The sequence below is a fragment of the Liolophura sinensis genome, chromosome 7 (genome assembly GCF_032854445.1).
Source record: "Liolophura sinensis isolate JHLJ2023 chromosome 7, CUHK_Ljap_v2, whole genome shotgun sequence".
NCBI classification, from domain to species: Eukaryota; Metazoa; Mollusca; class Polyplacophora; order Chitonida; family Chitonidae; genus Liolophura; species Liolophura sinensis.
This window is the reverse complement of record NC_088301.1, coordinates 20,877,372-20,893,041: the sequence shown is the minus strand read 5'-3', so window position 1 is coordinate 20,893,041 and position 15,670 is coordinate 20,877,372. Positions and strand designations below refer to the sequence as shown.

The 15,670-nt window shown below is 39.1% G+C and overlaps 1 protein-coding gene across 6 annotated transcripts in view; it reads right to left on the bottom strand.

Moving 5' to 3' along the window:
• LOC135470513 (cytosolic carboxypeptidase-like protein 5) overlaps positions 1–12,290 on the bottom strand; it is a 28,969-nt gene extending 16,679 nt beyond the window's left edge. For 5 of the 6 annotated variants that reach the window (XM_064749500.1, XM_064749497.1, XM_064749501.1 and 2 more), the window contains exons 1-10: positions 12,153–12,290; positions 10,148–10,316; positions 9,417–9,516; positions 8,945–9,116; positions 8,129–8,295; positions 6,839–7,019; positions 4,883–5,941; positions 3,838–4,007; positions 3,266–3,401; positions 693–877 (exon numbers count right to left, since the gene is read on the bottom strand). In XM_064749500.1, the coding sequence (XP_064605570.1) occupies positions 693–877; positions 3,266–3,401; positions 3,838–4,007; positions 4,883–5,941; positions 6,839–7,019; positions 8,129–8,295; positions 8,945–9,116; positions 9,417–9,516; positions 10,148–10,253 (2,276 nt within the window). In that variant the 5' untranslated portion in view covers positions 10,254–10,316; positions 12,153–12,290. The remainder of the gene's footprint in view (positions 1–692; positions 878–3,265; positions 3,402–3,837; positions 4,008–4,882; positions 5,942–6,838; positions 7,020–8,128; positions 8,296–8,944; positions 9,117–9,416; positions 9,517–10,147; positions 10,317–12,152) is intronic. The other variant, XM_064749498.1, reaches the window with a different exon arrangement.
• Positions 12,291–15,670: the final 3,380 nt, after the last annotated feature.

Genomic DNA, 15,670 nt, shown 5'->3' with positions numbered 1-15,670 from the left:
CAGAAATCCAAATACTAACATAGGACACCATAAAGCTGAACAGATACCAGACAACGATCAGAAATGAAACAACTGTGATGATTGCATATTTGATCCTCCCATCCTCTGATGAGTTCAACAACTGACTATCTCTGAATGAAAAGTTTCAAATGGTAGTCATATCCAAAAGAAGTAACATTTTTAGTATTATCCAAACATTATTTACATATATCTACTTTTTTATCATTATTTTATGACATTTATATTATTAGTCATACTTTCGTTTTGTTCATTATACTACATTGTTAATACATGTAACTTTTTTTTGTAAGAAAGTTATCTTAATTAGTACTGTAACAAATTATAAATATTTTAAGTGCAATTTATATTTTCAGGTTTATTTAATGAGTTATCAGGGGTGTGTTCCATCCATCAATTTGACCGCTTCTGGAGGACACAGTGTGACCACCCATGTTCCAGAAGTCTCATGAGTTAAGATGCTACAATGCACACCACCGACCCCACCGATTTCAGCCTCGGTGCCAGTGGTCTCCTCCAGTGGCCCATGGAACAACATGTCAGTAACCGCTACCTCCTCCAGTGGCCATTGGGAAGCGAATGGAATGGACCCCAGAAGCTACTTGTCACTGATGTGAGAAATAAGGAAGCCTCCCCACTCTATCAGGGATCACGCCTCTCCACACCAACAATACCTGGTTGTTCTGGTCACTGTCTTGGTAGGGTTCCTAGGGAAACGAGGCCCTCCTCGTATGCCCCTCAGGTACCTCCTGACCGCATCACGCACACCCTGCAAACTGGAGTGTTCAGACAGCGTCACACGGGACCATGGGTTAGCATCCCTTATGTCCAAGGCAGCCACAGCCAACGCCTTACCCACCTGTACACACAAATACATGTACATGTTGGAATGCAGTGTAAGAGATCAGTGTGACAGACAAATGGAACCGTAACAGCTTTTCTTTAGCTTCAGCTACATTACCCTAACTTGTAAACCTGTTCACCACAAAGTCGCATATATTATTGTTATTAGGTATAAAGGTAGGATTATTTTTATCATTTATATAAAGGTGACATGTCAGGATTTCCTTCACTGAGAAAAGTGATATTTCACTCAGTTAGATATCACTTTTGTTATTACATTTTGATATTTAACTCCACAATGCCATGACATTAAAAAGAAACTTTTTGGAGGCTCCATTCCGAGCACAGCAGGATCACTAGCAATCACTCATAATACAAACTTAGTCAACTGAGTGCATTACTATGTCATGCAACAAGACTCATTGTCACAGAAGACGTCATGTACAAAGTCATGCTATATACACAACTCTGTGAAGGCCTGCAGCTAAATACACTGCTTAAAGGATTAGCGTCCAGATTTAGCTACTGGTCCTAATGTTACTGGAAGGGCTTCTGAGAAACATAACAATGACTTTAAATCTACCAAAAACAATACATTTACTGGCCTACCCAATCTCCAGCCAGATTTTTCCCAAGTCAAAATGGCCCAAATAATCTGCTAAGTCGTATCAAAATGATATTATTTTTGAGATGGATTCTATCTACACAGAGGCAGATATACTGCTATATCAATCTGAACCCAAGTGGAAGACACTAAAGTTCTGATTTATGACGCTGACATCTCTGGGCAAACTTCAAATTCCGGGTTTTCAGATGTTGAATTTGATCTTTATCTAAGTATTTTCAACCACACTGGCAATACAGATTGGTAAGCTGTAGCTTTATCCTGTGTTACACTGTATATTTCACATGTTTATCTTAAGATTTAACATTTATTTCTGTTCTCTCCCACCGTATGCTTCACAATAAATATCATTCTATTCCCCAAGGGATTCTAAACTCATATCTAGGGCCTACATGCGATGACAACTACTGGCATACCCGACCGGCATACATGTTACTGTCGGCATTCTGAATAGCCTATGCCCATAGGGGCCTAGAGTCGTTTACAATGTTCTTACAAGCACGATGTGGACATCTTAGTGTACAGAGATATACTATCAGTTTTCAGTTCAGCTAACAGTATTTTATAACCTCTGTTTACAGGTGCCATTGTGGAAATTCAGATGTATTCCTCTCCCAGCTTTCAGCTGTATAATGGCAAGAGTCGATACAGTTGTCTATGGTGGGTACAAAATCCTCCCATTTTGTTGTGTAAATTCACAATTTCTTGAGGGTCAAATCGTATGGAAACTTAAAAAAACTGCTGGGCCCAGTTGTTCAAAAGTATATAAAGACTTCAGCCTGGTATTAACTTTAGTCCAGACTAAAGTGTCATTTGCTTTGTATTAGGTTGAGACTGGTACTAAGATTTAAGCCTGGTTTACCTTTAATACACTTTTGAACAACTGGCCCCTGGGTTCTTTGATGACTTGTTTTTACAACCGTGTGCAGAACAACAAACCATTTCACTAGTTGTCATTCTAGTTTTTTTAACACTGACGAGATTCAGCGGAGATTATCGAGTGTTGGTGGAAAAAATGCATAAAGTCAGCCTCATTATCCAGTTATTTTAAGTGTCATATTAAACTCAATTTAACAATATATACAGGAGTAGCTAATTATGAATAAATAGTAAATCTGGACACTAATCCTTTCAAATACACAAAATCATGATATTGTCAAAATATAAACACATGTAATCAATAGAATGTTGCAGTGAGGGTTGAGTTCCATAACGAGTTTTCTTGTGAAAGGTGGAAATAATAATCAACTTGACGCTTCCCGTCTCATGGGTTATCATTTCCACACTGGTCTCACGAGAGAAAAAATGTATAGTATTCAACCTTCATTGCGCAATATCCTCTAGATCCTATGGAACAGTGACATTTTATAATACACATGTGATATCCAAACACTGACAATCAATAAGTACTTTGTATGACTAATTTATGATATTCAAATGGCTAACTTCAAGAATATCAGGATTTTAAAGAAAACAAGAAATAACGTTCAAGATAAAAAAAAATGTTGATTTAAACAGAGCAAAAATATCACTGAGAATATGACACTGTGCTGGCAGTCTGACCTGTCACAGCAGCCTCTGAACAAAAAAAAACAGCAATTTAGAATGATGGCAAAGATTTTACTCTCATGAAAAAGTTTCACAAAAGTCTCAGAACATTTATTTTTCAGATATTTAGAGAACTAGAATTTTATTCTAACCACAATACATCTTACTAATATTTGTATCTTCTAGTTTATTACACAAGACATACGTGTATGTACATTTCAACGAACTTACATCCTCGTATAAAGCTGTGGTGTATTTGGGTGGGAAGGCAGCCATGGGTGGAGGAGTGGCCCGCCCATTATCTCCGTATGCTGGGGGCACAGAGTTCACCATCCTGCCTGTGTTGTAGTTGCACTCAAGTGTGTAGCTGACCAACATTTAAAGCAAAAATAGCAGCTAACATTTTAATGAAAGGATTTCCCTAAAATCTACGTCCAAAGAGTTTGACTAATAATTTTATATTGATCAAAAAGCATAACTACAACTGATTCAAGGCTGTTGAAATGCATGATACTTTTAATCAGCCCTGATGTTGATCAGTCAGATAATCTGACCGTGAGTAATAAGCATACCACGGGGCATGCAACACAACCATATTGTGTAAGAATTAATATTAGACCAATATCAAATCAACAAAATATATAAACATGTGTACATACATGCCGGTGGAGATGACAAGAAAAACTGATCAACCCCCAGCTGTACCCAATTACAAAAAATCACAACCAGACACAAGGAATTATGGGATACGCTTTGCAGAATAATCGGCTAAACTCTATGTGAAATGCGGTAAAGTTGCATACCTGTGAATAAGACCTATGTTCTTGTGCACTGCCACCCGTCCACTGCCCTCCTTCGACATTCCATCCCGTTTGTCACGCGCATACATGTTCCTCTCTGTGAAGTTACATCCCGTGAAATCAAAGTGGGCAGTGTTCATCGAGATCAGCTTTGGGTATAGCATGTTATCCACCTATCACAGTAAGAGATACAATGTAATATGTATTAACTAGGGTCATGCATTAAAATAATCTTAACGAAGTATGATGTTTATGTTCTGAAACAAATGACTAGACCAAAATGTCTGCAAGCCTTAAGATAAAATATTAGAAAAAAAAAAAAAATGGTGAGCATATCGTATGTACTTGCTTGCAGAAAGTACCAATAACTTTTAGAATCTCAACGTCTGGCGAAAAATGCTTCAGATCTAGCCCAGTATTGCCTGCTGTTAAAAAAAGTCCTTCTGGGACAGGAAAATCTTGGGTACTTCTTCAACCTGTCAGCAGCAATTACACACAATGATAACAAAATATCATGCTATCTTCTAGGCACTCTTTCCATGCAACAAACTGGAGACTACGCAAGTGGCCGCACAGGTGTCCTCAACCACTTATTGTCACCAGGGCCACACAAACAGTGAGAACAGGAATCTACAAATTCTCTGTCCACTACCACTTTTGAACACGCACCTCATGTGTCCTAGTAGAAAGATAACCAGGGCCATCTCTAGAAAAACATTAAAGATTCTGATCCGAAACTTCAATGGTGATATTGTGACTGTGCAGAAAGAAATTTTAAAAATGCAACTCAAAATGATGCTATCTAAGAGCTATTAAGTCTGTGAATGAAAACAATTTATATAAAAGTTTAACTTTTACTTGGTAAACCATCAGATTTTCATTTGATTAACTTGTTAGTTTCAATACAAATTGTTTGGTTTGGGCAGCCAACACTGGGAGCCCAAACGTTTTCCAGAACCAAAGTGACTCTACATATGGCCTTGCTAACCACTACAATATAGCCCACTCCTCAGCTGAGAACAGGAAAGTCACACTGCCCCTAACTCACCTGTTGATCCTCATTCTCCAGGTAGTTACCATAGATAAAGCAGCCCCTCTTAGAGGCATGGCCGTGCAGGTCGACATAGAAGGCAATACCACTCTGGTCTGGGGGGATCGTCAATAGGTTAGGATCACACAAATGCGGAGCAAATATACAACTGTCTGATTTAACCGCATGGTCTCCATCTTCATCTGATCCCTCGTTGCCTATTCGCTCCTCCTCACTGTCAGAATCCAGTTTATTCAGGGACAGATGTAAGGGATTCTTCTCCAGCACGCTCAGGCTAGCCATCTGGGCAACTACCGCACAGTTCAGGCCTGGTACACGACAGGAGGCCTTAGCACTGAGGATACTACTGTCTGAGGAAGAGAAGTGAGAGTTATTGCCCTTGCCAGCAGGGGCAAAAGTCTCCACAGACGACTGAAGGCCCGACAAATCTAGAGGCTCAACGACAAGCCTGGCCTTAGCAGGCTGCTGCTGCACAGCATTAAAACCATCCTGCTCACACCTTGACAGTGGGATACCCTCCAATGGGCCCTCGTTGATGTCCCAGTTACAAATACCCGCATCTCCTGAATGTGCGTTATAGTTTACATCTGCTGAATCCGATGTACATGTACTTTCACACAGAAATGTATTTCTTTCACACACTTTCACTTCATTCAGTTTTTCAGCACTGTTTGAGGTAGAGTTTTTCTCAGCTTCGACTGATACAATGTGCCCACCAGGAAACTTAAGGGTCCACTTTGGCAGTGCTTTATTTGTTCTCACTCTGGACACAATGTGATGGTAAACAATGATACTTTTAGCAGCATATATAGAGGGCTGCATCTTGTTATCGGGATCTTGGTACTGCCTGTTTAGATTCAAGCCACGGGTGTCTGTCCTGTAGTGCCCATTGGTAACTCCGTCGGGGTTCAACATGGGAATCAATTTGAAGACATACATTTTGCGTAGCTGGGCAGCTCTTTTATCATCTTCTCTCAAAATGAACTTGAGAAAGCCATTGAACACAAAGCTGGCAGGTGTCTCACCAGGATGAACTCTGCTGCTTAGGAAAAACACCTGGGAAAAAATGATAAGAGGCTTGATCAATAAACATCTTTTGAACAGTGTACAGAATACCAGGGCAACATTATCTAGAGAGCAACAATACTTCAACATGTACTCCAAGGTCCAATCTCTCATGTTACGTTTTGTGTTTTTTAGATGTGACAAGCAATTATGAGTATTCGAGACCATGGACATCCAGGCATTTGCTGTTTTACTCGAGCCAACAAGAATACTTAATCACACATGGCCCTGAAAACATTGTCTAAATAACATGGGAGTTAGCATCTGCTTGCCGCTGACTCATATGAGTGAAGTGCCCCAATGTCCGCGATCTCAAATATGTCTCTATGCTCTATACATTGCTCTATCTGTCGGTTGGTTGGTCATACTGATTTGTTAATTTTTTTACACATTATCTTTAAGATGGCATGCTCCATTCACATAACAAGGGGCCCTAGAGCAAGACGACATGGACTTTTTGCAGAATTTCAGTTATGGCTATCAGTCCTTTTGTGAAAAACTGAGCAGATAGCCACCCACTTTGTCCAAAGATCCTATAGTCCTTAACTCATTTAAAGAAAGAGATAACACTAGGCCAATGAATCCATAAAGTATACATTATAAAGCTTAAAAAAAAATACCTTTTATTTTTTGTGAGGTTGCACAATCAAGATATTGCAGATTAAAGTTAACAGCGAAAATTCAGAAAATCAGTCACCTTAAATCAATCAGGCTCGAGTAATTTCTATTACAGCAGTTGTGTTGATTCTTTTGAAATATATAAGGACACATTTTTTTTTCTTTAAAATACTGGGTCAAGAAGCTGGATACTTTTCCCGGGTGGCTTTCTACTCAAAACAAAAAAGTCATAAAGTCAAGTATAGGTTCTCTATAAAAAGAAAAACATACCCGTTTGCCCTGAAACTTGTGACAGCGTTGGGCAAGTCTGTCAGGGAAGAGATTTTTGTCGAAATGAGGTTCTCTTTCAGGCAGAATTCCGTGACAAGATGAAATGGTGATCAAATCAATGCGCTGCTTCTGCAGAGAATTACACAACAGCTCTCTGCAGTAGTAGATCTTATCTTCTGGCCTGTAAAACAGAAATGGAAATGAGAAATACACTGAGCTGTAGGACTTGCCAATACATGAGTGACTTCCCACCATAATACTGGCCGCTATCGTAAATGAAATATTCTTGAGTACGGCGTAAAACACCGACCAAACAAAAAAAATAAATTCACTTACTGTATAAGTATAACTGTTCCCAGTATAAGCTGAAAGAAACTGTTTTCTACAGTAATGAATCCAAACATATTTAAATATTTCAATCCATATACAGTATTTAGAATGTATGCTTGGATTTTTACTTTGTACTTAACAAGTTATCAGTCATATAACAACGAGGAATCATAAGGTGTGTGTACATATAGTGTGTCTTCTTGTGGCAGGGCAAGTCCTTGCAGCCACTCAAGTTTCTTGCCGAAGACACCAGGCATGTTACATTACACTGACACTGGGCCAACCACTCCTGATTTCTCGCTCTAATCTCTTAGTCCTAAGTATCAAGCAAGGCAGTAAGAAATACCACTTTTGAAGATTTTGGTATGACCATACCCTGGTTTGATCTACTGTATCTAGATTATATTTATTCATTTGAATACATTTATATAACTCAAGAATATTTTATATATAATGGCTTTTACAGTTGATGGGTCGAGTTCCGAGAAACACACCTTTGGAAAGGTATAAAAACTGATAAACCCAATGCATTAAAGCCAAAATAGCTAGCAATGGGGAACTAACACAACGGTTCACCCTTGTTCTTTCCTTTATTATGTCAAAATTATCAGTACACAAGCACTGCACCGTTACAGAAGAAAAGGATGTGTGGTAGCTCGCTCTTGAGTCTCCAACTGAAGCATGCTGACAAAACAAGGCTTGGTCCTCTATGATTCCTTAATCAAATGCACCACATGACCCCTATAAAATCTGTTTATAATTTATAAAATACTGTACAAAATTAAAACATGAAGATAACACTCTGAAGTTTTTAGGATCATACAGTAAATGAATCAATGATGCATGTCCAAGAACAGGTCAATCTATATGCTTTAATCATAACCAGCCCATCAGTCACAGGGTTACGAGGGAGACAACACAATATGAGGATTACTAATGCAGACAAGACTGCTGACTCACGGATTATGTGGCAAGGATTTACAGGACTCAAACTTCCTGTCAAGTTCCACAAGCTGCTCTTGACTTTCAGTGTACGACCACGGGTAACAAAAAGCGAAGAAAGTTGTTGCACCACGGAATTCCAGAAAACGATGTGTAAAGGAAAGAATAAATTGTCCGTCTACAGTCTGGAAAAGAAGAAACAAATGATTCAACAAATGCAAGTTGACATGCCTGTATACATATGACAATTCAGAGCCATGCACAGCTGAAATTGGTAAAACATTTATACATGTATTTGTAATTTAACTGATTGCTGTTTGATGACATACTTTTTCCACCAACACTATGGTGGTCAGTTTCATGGGTAGAGGAATCTGGAAGTCCACGCAGTATACCACTGGGCTTTGCAAAGTTACTTGAGCATTACTAAAAATGATATACATTAAATATCCTGCAACTTCATGTAAGGCCACACAAGGGAATGCCCCAAGAACAATGAAAGTGGGCAAAGTTGTTACACTTCCTGTTGTGCAAAAGGCCTCAGACTATCACCATACCTCCCAAGAGGGTCTGTCTATAGTTCTTTCCCTGTAAGGAGTACCAGGTTTTGATTAATGTGGACATGACTGGCCTCAGACTATCCCCATACCTCCCAAAAGGGTCTGTCTATAGTTCTTTCCCAGCAAGGTGTAACAGGGTTTGTTTAATGTGGACATGACTGGCCTCAGACTATCCCCATACCTCCAAAGAGGGTCTGTCTCTAGTTCTTTCCCAGTAAGGTGTACCAGGTTTTGTTTAATGTGGACCCAACTGGTCCCAAGACTATATACATACCTCCCAAGAGGGTCTGTCTCTAGTTCGTTCCCAGCGAGGCTTCCCTGGCACAGTCTTTGTGAATGGGGAATGGCCCTGGCTGTATAGCTTGCCTTGTCGATTCATGTTCATGATATTGATTTTGATGACTTTGGAGGGAGTGTATCCTCTGACCCCAAAGTAGAACCAGGATCTATGTGGTGTCAAGATATAAGATGTTCTCATCGCGAATCATGAAATATTTACAATAATTAGCTGTAAACTACAACAACATGCCTAATTCTAAAATGTACATGTACACTGGTTGTTAAAATGGTGCCTCTCACCTGAATTACAATTATACAATACAGCAGTACAATGTGTAGGCCCACATTTTCATATCATAGTACAAATCTGCATTTTTAATTCAAGCCAGATCTGGCTTTTTTCATACACCAAGAAATGTCAAAGAGACATATATGCATTGCTAAATAAAACAGCATTCCATTCCCACCTATTCCCATTTTCATACGGAGTCCCCGCACAGTCTGGGTTGGTCCACACATTCACCTCATAGTCAGGCTTGACATCCATGTAAAAATTCCCTGTGATAACTGTGACAACAACAAACAAAACTGACCTCAGCGAAAATAAACTATATTTTTTTTTGCTGATGCCACAAATTAAATTCCTGTTTTAGGGGCAACATAAATCTGTTTTTCAATATTAGAGAAGGGTATAAAAAGAAAAAGTTACCCACTAGAAAACATGGATTGTTCCAGCATGTTTTCTTGTTAAAAACATATTTACATGATTAGAAAGCCTGGATACACTGGAAAAACAGGGATTAATTTATAATCTACCGGCGTAGACCAATTTTCCAGTAGAGCATCATTCCACGTTCCAAACAAACCTTTCTAAAATCAATAGAACTCTTTGAATCAGGAAAAATGGGAAACTTAGTCATGAACGAAATTTGTGGTCACTTAGGCTAGGTGTCGTTAGGCTTGATCTTCATGATAACATGGCCACAAATTGTATAAAATATCCCTCATGCTGATAGATTTACAGTATTCTAAAAAACATGCCAAATTTACAAATACAATATAGTTACTTACTGTTATAATGCCATTTTTGTGAGTGTGTGTGCATTTTTATTTCACCTACAAGCCTACTGTTTTTTACAAATGCTCATATATAGACAAATAGTTTAATAATAGTAATTTTATACTATCATTTCCTTACCATTCTCTTCATCATCTCCGGACCTGACAACTTTCTCCACCCTTGCCAAATTTCCAGAGTCAAAATTGCCAGTAAAAAATAGATTTCCAACCCGGAACTCTGCCATCTTTCAGTCGGACACACACGTCACACGATAGTCATTCTTCTCCACATTCCTCACCTGATGTTCCTTGAACCCAAACATATAATACTGATCAATATATTTATTCAACTGATTGGTGTTATGCACTGAAGAATATTTCACCTACACAACAGTGGCCAGCAAGCTGTATTGTTGTGTGAGGAAACTGGAGGAAACCCATGACCATCCAAAGGCAGCTTTCAGATCAGAGTGGAAGCCAGCATGAGCTGGACTTGAACTCAAACTGACTACATTGGTGAGAGGCCCCTTGGTCATTGATCTGACCCCTTAATAATGATCAATGTGATAAACATTTGTTTGAAAGATGTGCCACACTTTAACATGATGTGTGAGTTAGTTAATGGTTTCATAGTACATACTACACACTGATAGATGAGCTACTACTGATCCCTTGCTCAATACAATGTTCACTGAAGACTATCTGTCTTCCACATTTTGTACATATATAGTGTGTATATCTGTACAGTCAGAGGATATATGTATTCGTCACTTCCATTGCGCTGCAGCATTCAGCTTGTCAAAGTCCATGTGATTATGTTGACCTCTATTTACAAATTTATTTGCACCATATCTTCATTTGCTCTTATGGTTTATCTGTGACAAAGATGGGTCGGAAAGGCAAAAAGCTGAGTAAAAGCATCAATTCATACTCTACTGCGATCAGAATTGGCATACATGTTTGGAATTCCCAGGATGACAATTACCAGCATTTTAAGTAAATTCTGAGTAGAGGGTAACGTTGAAAAAAAAAAAGGGAAATAATGTTCACAATCTGAGAAAACACATCTCTTTTTCAAGCTAAATGAGGGGAAGAATCGTCAAACAAATGACAAGTTGTAAAGATGAAAATACATGTAGCAGTTTGTAAGGTGAACAGCAAGTAAGATGGCATAAGGAAAGGAGGAAGTGGACGAATGGTCATCAGTGATAAAACAGGATATTTTCTGATGAAAGTCAAGTTGTGATTGGGACGGACAATCACGGTTATGAGTGAAGTAAATGTGAAGAAGTCAATGGTTCCCATCTCGTCTGAACGCCATCTCACAGGAAGGTAACTTCGATGGTCTGGGGGTGTTTCTGCTATAATGGTGTTGGGAAATTAGTGGCGGTAGATGGTAGCATACATGGTTAGAAATATATTGAGATAACTGTTAATAACTTATCACCTGTTACAGCCCGCCATTTTCCTAATAATGATTACATGTTCATGGATGATAATGCACTTGCACATAGAGCTAGCATAGTCTGTGAATTTATGGAAGAAATAAAAACCACTGAAGGGCCAGCATAATTAATCCCCTGATCTAAATACATGTATCAGCGAAAATATTTGGCTTAGACAGAAGCCAGGCCTTCAAGCAGTGGTTACAGACATCATCAATCAAAACCAGCAGTTCAATGAAATTCACTGCCAGTGGCAAAACATACCTCTTGAGTACATCAGAAATTTACTTAAGATGATTCGAAATTCTGAACGAGCCGTCTTGTACAGGTCTGCTGCTGGACATGTTTGAAGAAATGACCTGATTGTGTGTGATATGCTACCCTTGTAGAAGTATGAAAAGAGTCAACCAATCACACAATCATGACATCAGTCTACATGCAATGATCAAGATGACAAACGCCCACCTGTTAATTGTTGCTTTTCTTGTTTAACACGTTGATTTATCGCATGAAAACTTATTGGTTTCTCGTTTCACGTGCGCACGTGTTGACAACGCATGAATTTAAAACACCAACGACCGGTACAGTGACAATCAACAGGCGCAAATATCATATGATGCATATATGCACGCCTCCAACATGTCCAAAGTTGGACGGCGTCTCGTGCGAGAATATCTAACAAGCAATCAGAATACCTACCTCCAGTCCCTTACCTTAACCCAAAGCAGTAAACGTTTAGTCGGATCACATCATTAATGACGAAAAGCCCACAATTAACAAGAAATGCATCTTTACGAGGGTTTCATTTCCTCGAATCTTTCCCAAACACGGCATTTTCCCTCAATAACGACGACATGTTGTAAACTGTTTCGGTTGCTGGTCATGTGACCATAATTCAACCGCTTGATTGGATACTTTGGTTTATCTAAATATATAGCACCTAGTTAGAGACGGAAAGACGGACACACTTGACGAAAAGTCAAACGCTACAATATTATTGTTTTCTATTTTTTATCCGAAGCAATTGTTTCAGGGGGAAAATTTGATCCAGTAAGCCACAGCCAAAGTTCAACCGGGGTAGACTCAGAATCGACGCTGTCCAATGTCCTAGTAGGCTCTGCTATCATTACTGTTCACTGATGCCTAATGGCCGGACATTGTAGTTTTAGCCCTAGAAAAAAAAAAATACCGTAACGTCTGTCGTAAGTTCTGATAGATGTATTCTGCGACTGGGCTTGTTCACCGCTTTCTAACAAAAATCGAGAGGATTAGTGGATAGAATCATGGAGGTAAAATATTCTACATCCATCACAGAATGTACACTACCAGGCCCCAGGATCTCGAAGCAATCTTAGTCTTAACTCTGAAATGTCAAGTCACTTAACAACTGTTAATTCTTACGTAACAGGGTCAAAATATTCCTTGGTAACGTAAAGTATGGATAATTTATTGTAAAACATATTTCAGATAAAATAACTTAAAGGAACATATCATGGTTAATGTTTGAAATTTTTACTTACCTGTAAGTCTAAGATGTCTATGTTATCCCTGGCCCAGTGGAATAAAATATCTCACTTTTTTACTTCAGGATATATGTCTTTTTAATTCTGAGTTTTCCGCGGAATGTACCACAATGTAGGCCTTATACGTGTTACATTTTTTGAAGAAACGTACAAATATAGGCCAAGAGGTCTATTGCTCTGTGCAGCCAAACACCCACTGGCTAAACGTTTTACTATGCAAATTTACGACAGAATTTCAATTTCGTATATATGTAGGCACCTATTTCATCAATTCGTGACATTCCGACAGCAGACATATATATTATTAGGTGCTATATAAGGTGAATTGGTCCGTACATGAACTGTATACAAGGTGCTTGTTATAGCCGTAGTCAGTGGGCCTACGCCTTCGAATGTGCTGTAACGTAGTGCATGGATGAATTTAATACCAATGAACTCTGTGAACATTTGTGGTAATATTCGCGCTGATTGACTGTTAACCATGATGCTGGAGCAAATAAAAAAAAACTAAAAAAAAAAAAAAACTATGGAAGCTCGTTTCGGACAGTTCGCCTTCGCGTTCTAGTTGCATTTCTACGATGTCGCGTATGAGACATTATGCGCGCAATCTAATGAACACTGGGATATTGTGTTTTATTTCCTGTTTATTGCCTACTGTACCATTTCTACGGAAGCCCTGTATGTGACACGCTGACTTATGTTAATGTAATTGGAAAAAAATGGCGGAGCAACAAGCTAACAATGTGCAAGCCCCTGACCATGTTCACGTCCCCACAAACATTCTACTGCCAACCAAACTGGACTTTAAGGAAATTTGGCAGCAGACTCGGAAAAATTCAGACCGATGTGGGACAGCTACGAAATCGCAACTAGAATTTGTGATGCAGAAAATAATACAGGACTGCTACTCTGCTAACATGTATCGGCGTCGATGCTTTAGACATTTTTGATGGCTCACCCTTCACGCAGGACGAGGATAAACAGGATATAGATATTGTCCTCCAGAAGTTTGAAACATTTTGTGTCGGTGAAACAAATAAAACTTATGAGAGGTACTCCTTCTATCGCAGAGACCAGGAGACATCAGAGACCGTTGACTTGCACGTTGCTGTTCTGCGTAAGCTTGCAAAGACCTGCAATTATGGACAACCAGGAGATAGCAGAATTGTCGTTGGAATTCGTGACAACAATACTCGGAAAAGGTTGTTGCAGGATGAGAGACTAACTTTGAAATCTTGCATTGATGTGTGCAGTGCACATGAATAAGCCTAATCACTTTTCATCTAAATGTCCAAATGAAGGTAAACAGAAACAGCATAAAGCGTATCAACTGGTGATGAAGAAGCGACTGACATGTGTGATATTGAGGAAGAATATGTGTTATCACTAAACTCAAACGGAAAACAGATACCTTCTGATGGAAAAAGATTTCTATCTGTATGCCCGTATGGTCTTGAATGGCAAAACTGTCGTTTTCCAGTTAGACTGTGGAGCTATAGTCAACATTCTCCCCGAGAATCTCTACACTGAAATGTTTCATACCAGAAAACTGAAGAAAAGTGGACAAATCCACAACAACCCTTGTAATGTTTAACCGGACAGAGATTGAGTCTGTTGGAAAACGCTGCATTTCCATGAAAAACCCAAAGAATGGTGGGAAGTACACCGCTGAAATTGTAATCGTAAAAGGTGACTACAGACCTCTGTTAGGACCCAGAGCGGTTCAACAAATGAATCTTATAATGGTACAGATCGAGAACATTATGCTGCTAGCTCATCAGAAGAGCAATGATGTGAATCTAAGGAATCAGTCTGAGGTGACCTTGAATAAAATCAAGTCTTCCTTTCGAGATGTTTTCCAAGGAGAAGGAAAACTGGAAGGTCTGTTACAGCTTGAAGTTGACGAGAAAGTGCAACCGGTTAAGTTGACATGTCGCAAAGTCGTTGTTGCTCTTCAGCCCAGACTGATAGAAGAGTTAGAGACTCTGACCAGGAGAGGTATAATTATGCCAGTTACTGTGCCTACTGACTGGATATCAGCAATGGTTGTGGTTTTCAAACCGGATGGACGCGTTCGTCTTGGTATCGATCCGAAACCTCTGCTTTGAAATGAAACCACTACCCAACCCCCACTATTGATGACCTCCTACCTGATCTTGCCAAAGCTAAATGTTTTAGCCACGCTGACGCCAAGAATTTTGACACGTCCAACTTGATGAAGAGAGGGTACCTAACGATTTTTGAAACTCTTTGGGGATGATACTGTTGGCTTAGCATGCCGTTTGGCATCTCTACTGAGCCTGAAGAGTTCCAGCGTAGACTCAACGAGACACTGGATTTTACATGTAAAATTTGTTTCACCACGTTTACAAAGTAGATAGTTAAACAACGACTACCCTAAATGATCTCAAATTTCGCCCACAAAAGTGCATTTTAAAAGACAAATAAAAGTAACAAAATTTTTTTTTTGCTGCTGAAACTTAGTTTTTTTTATTAGAATATCATCCCATGTTACAAGCAAACCTCAAAACACTTTTCTAAAATCAATAGAACCCTCGGAATCAGGAAAAATGGGCAAGTTAATCATGGACGAAATTTAGGGTCATTTAGGGTACGTCGTGTATTTTATCTCTATGGGTAACGACTAAAACACATGGACAGTGTTATAACAAATAACAACCCAACATGGGTCTC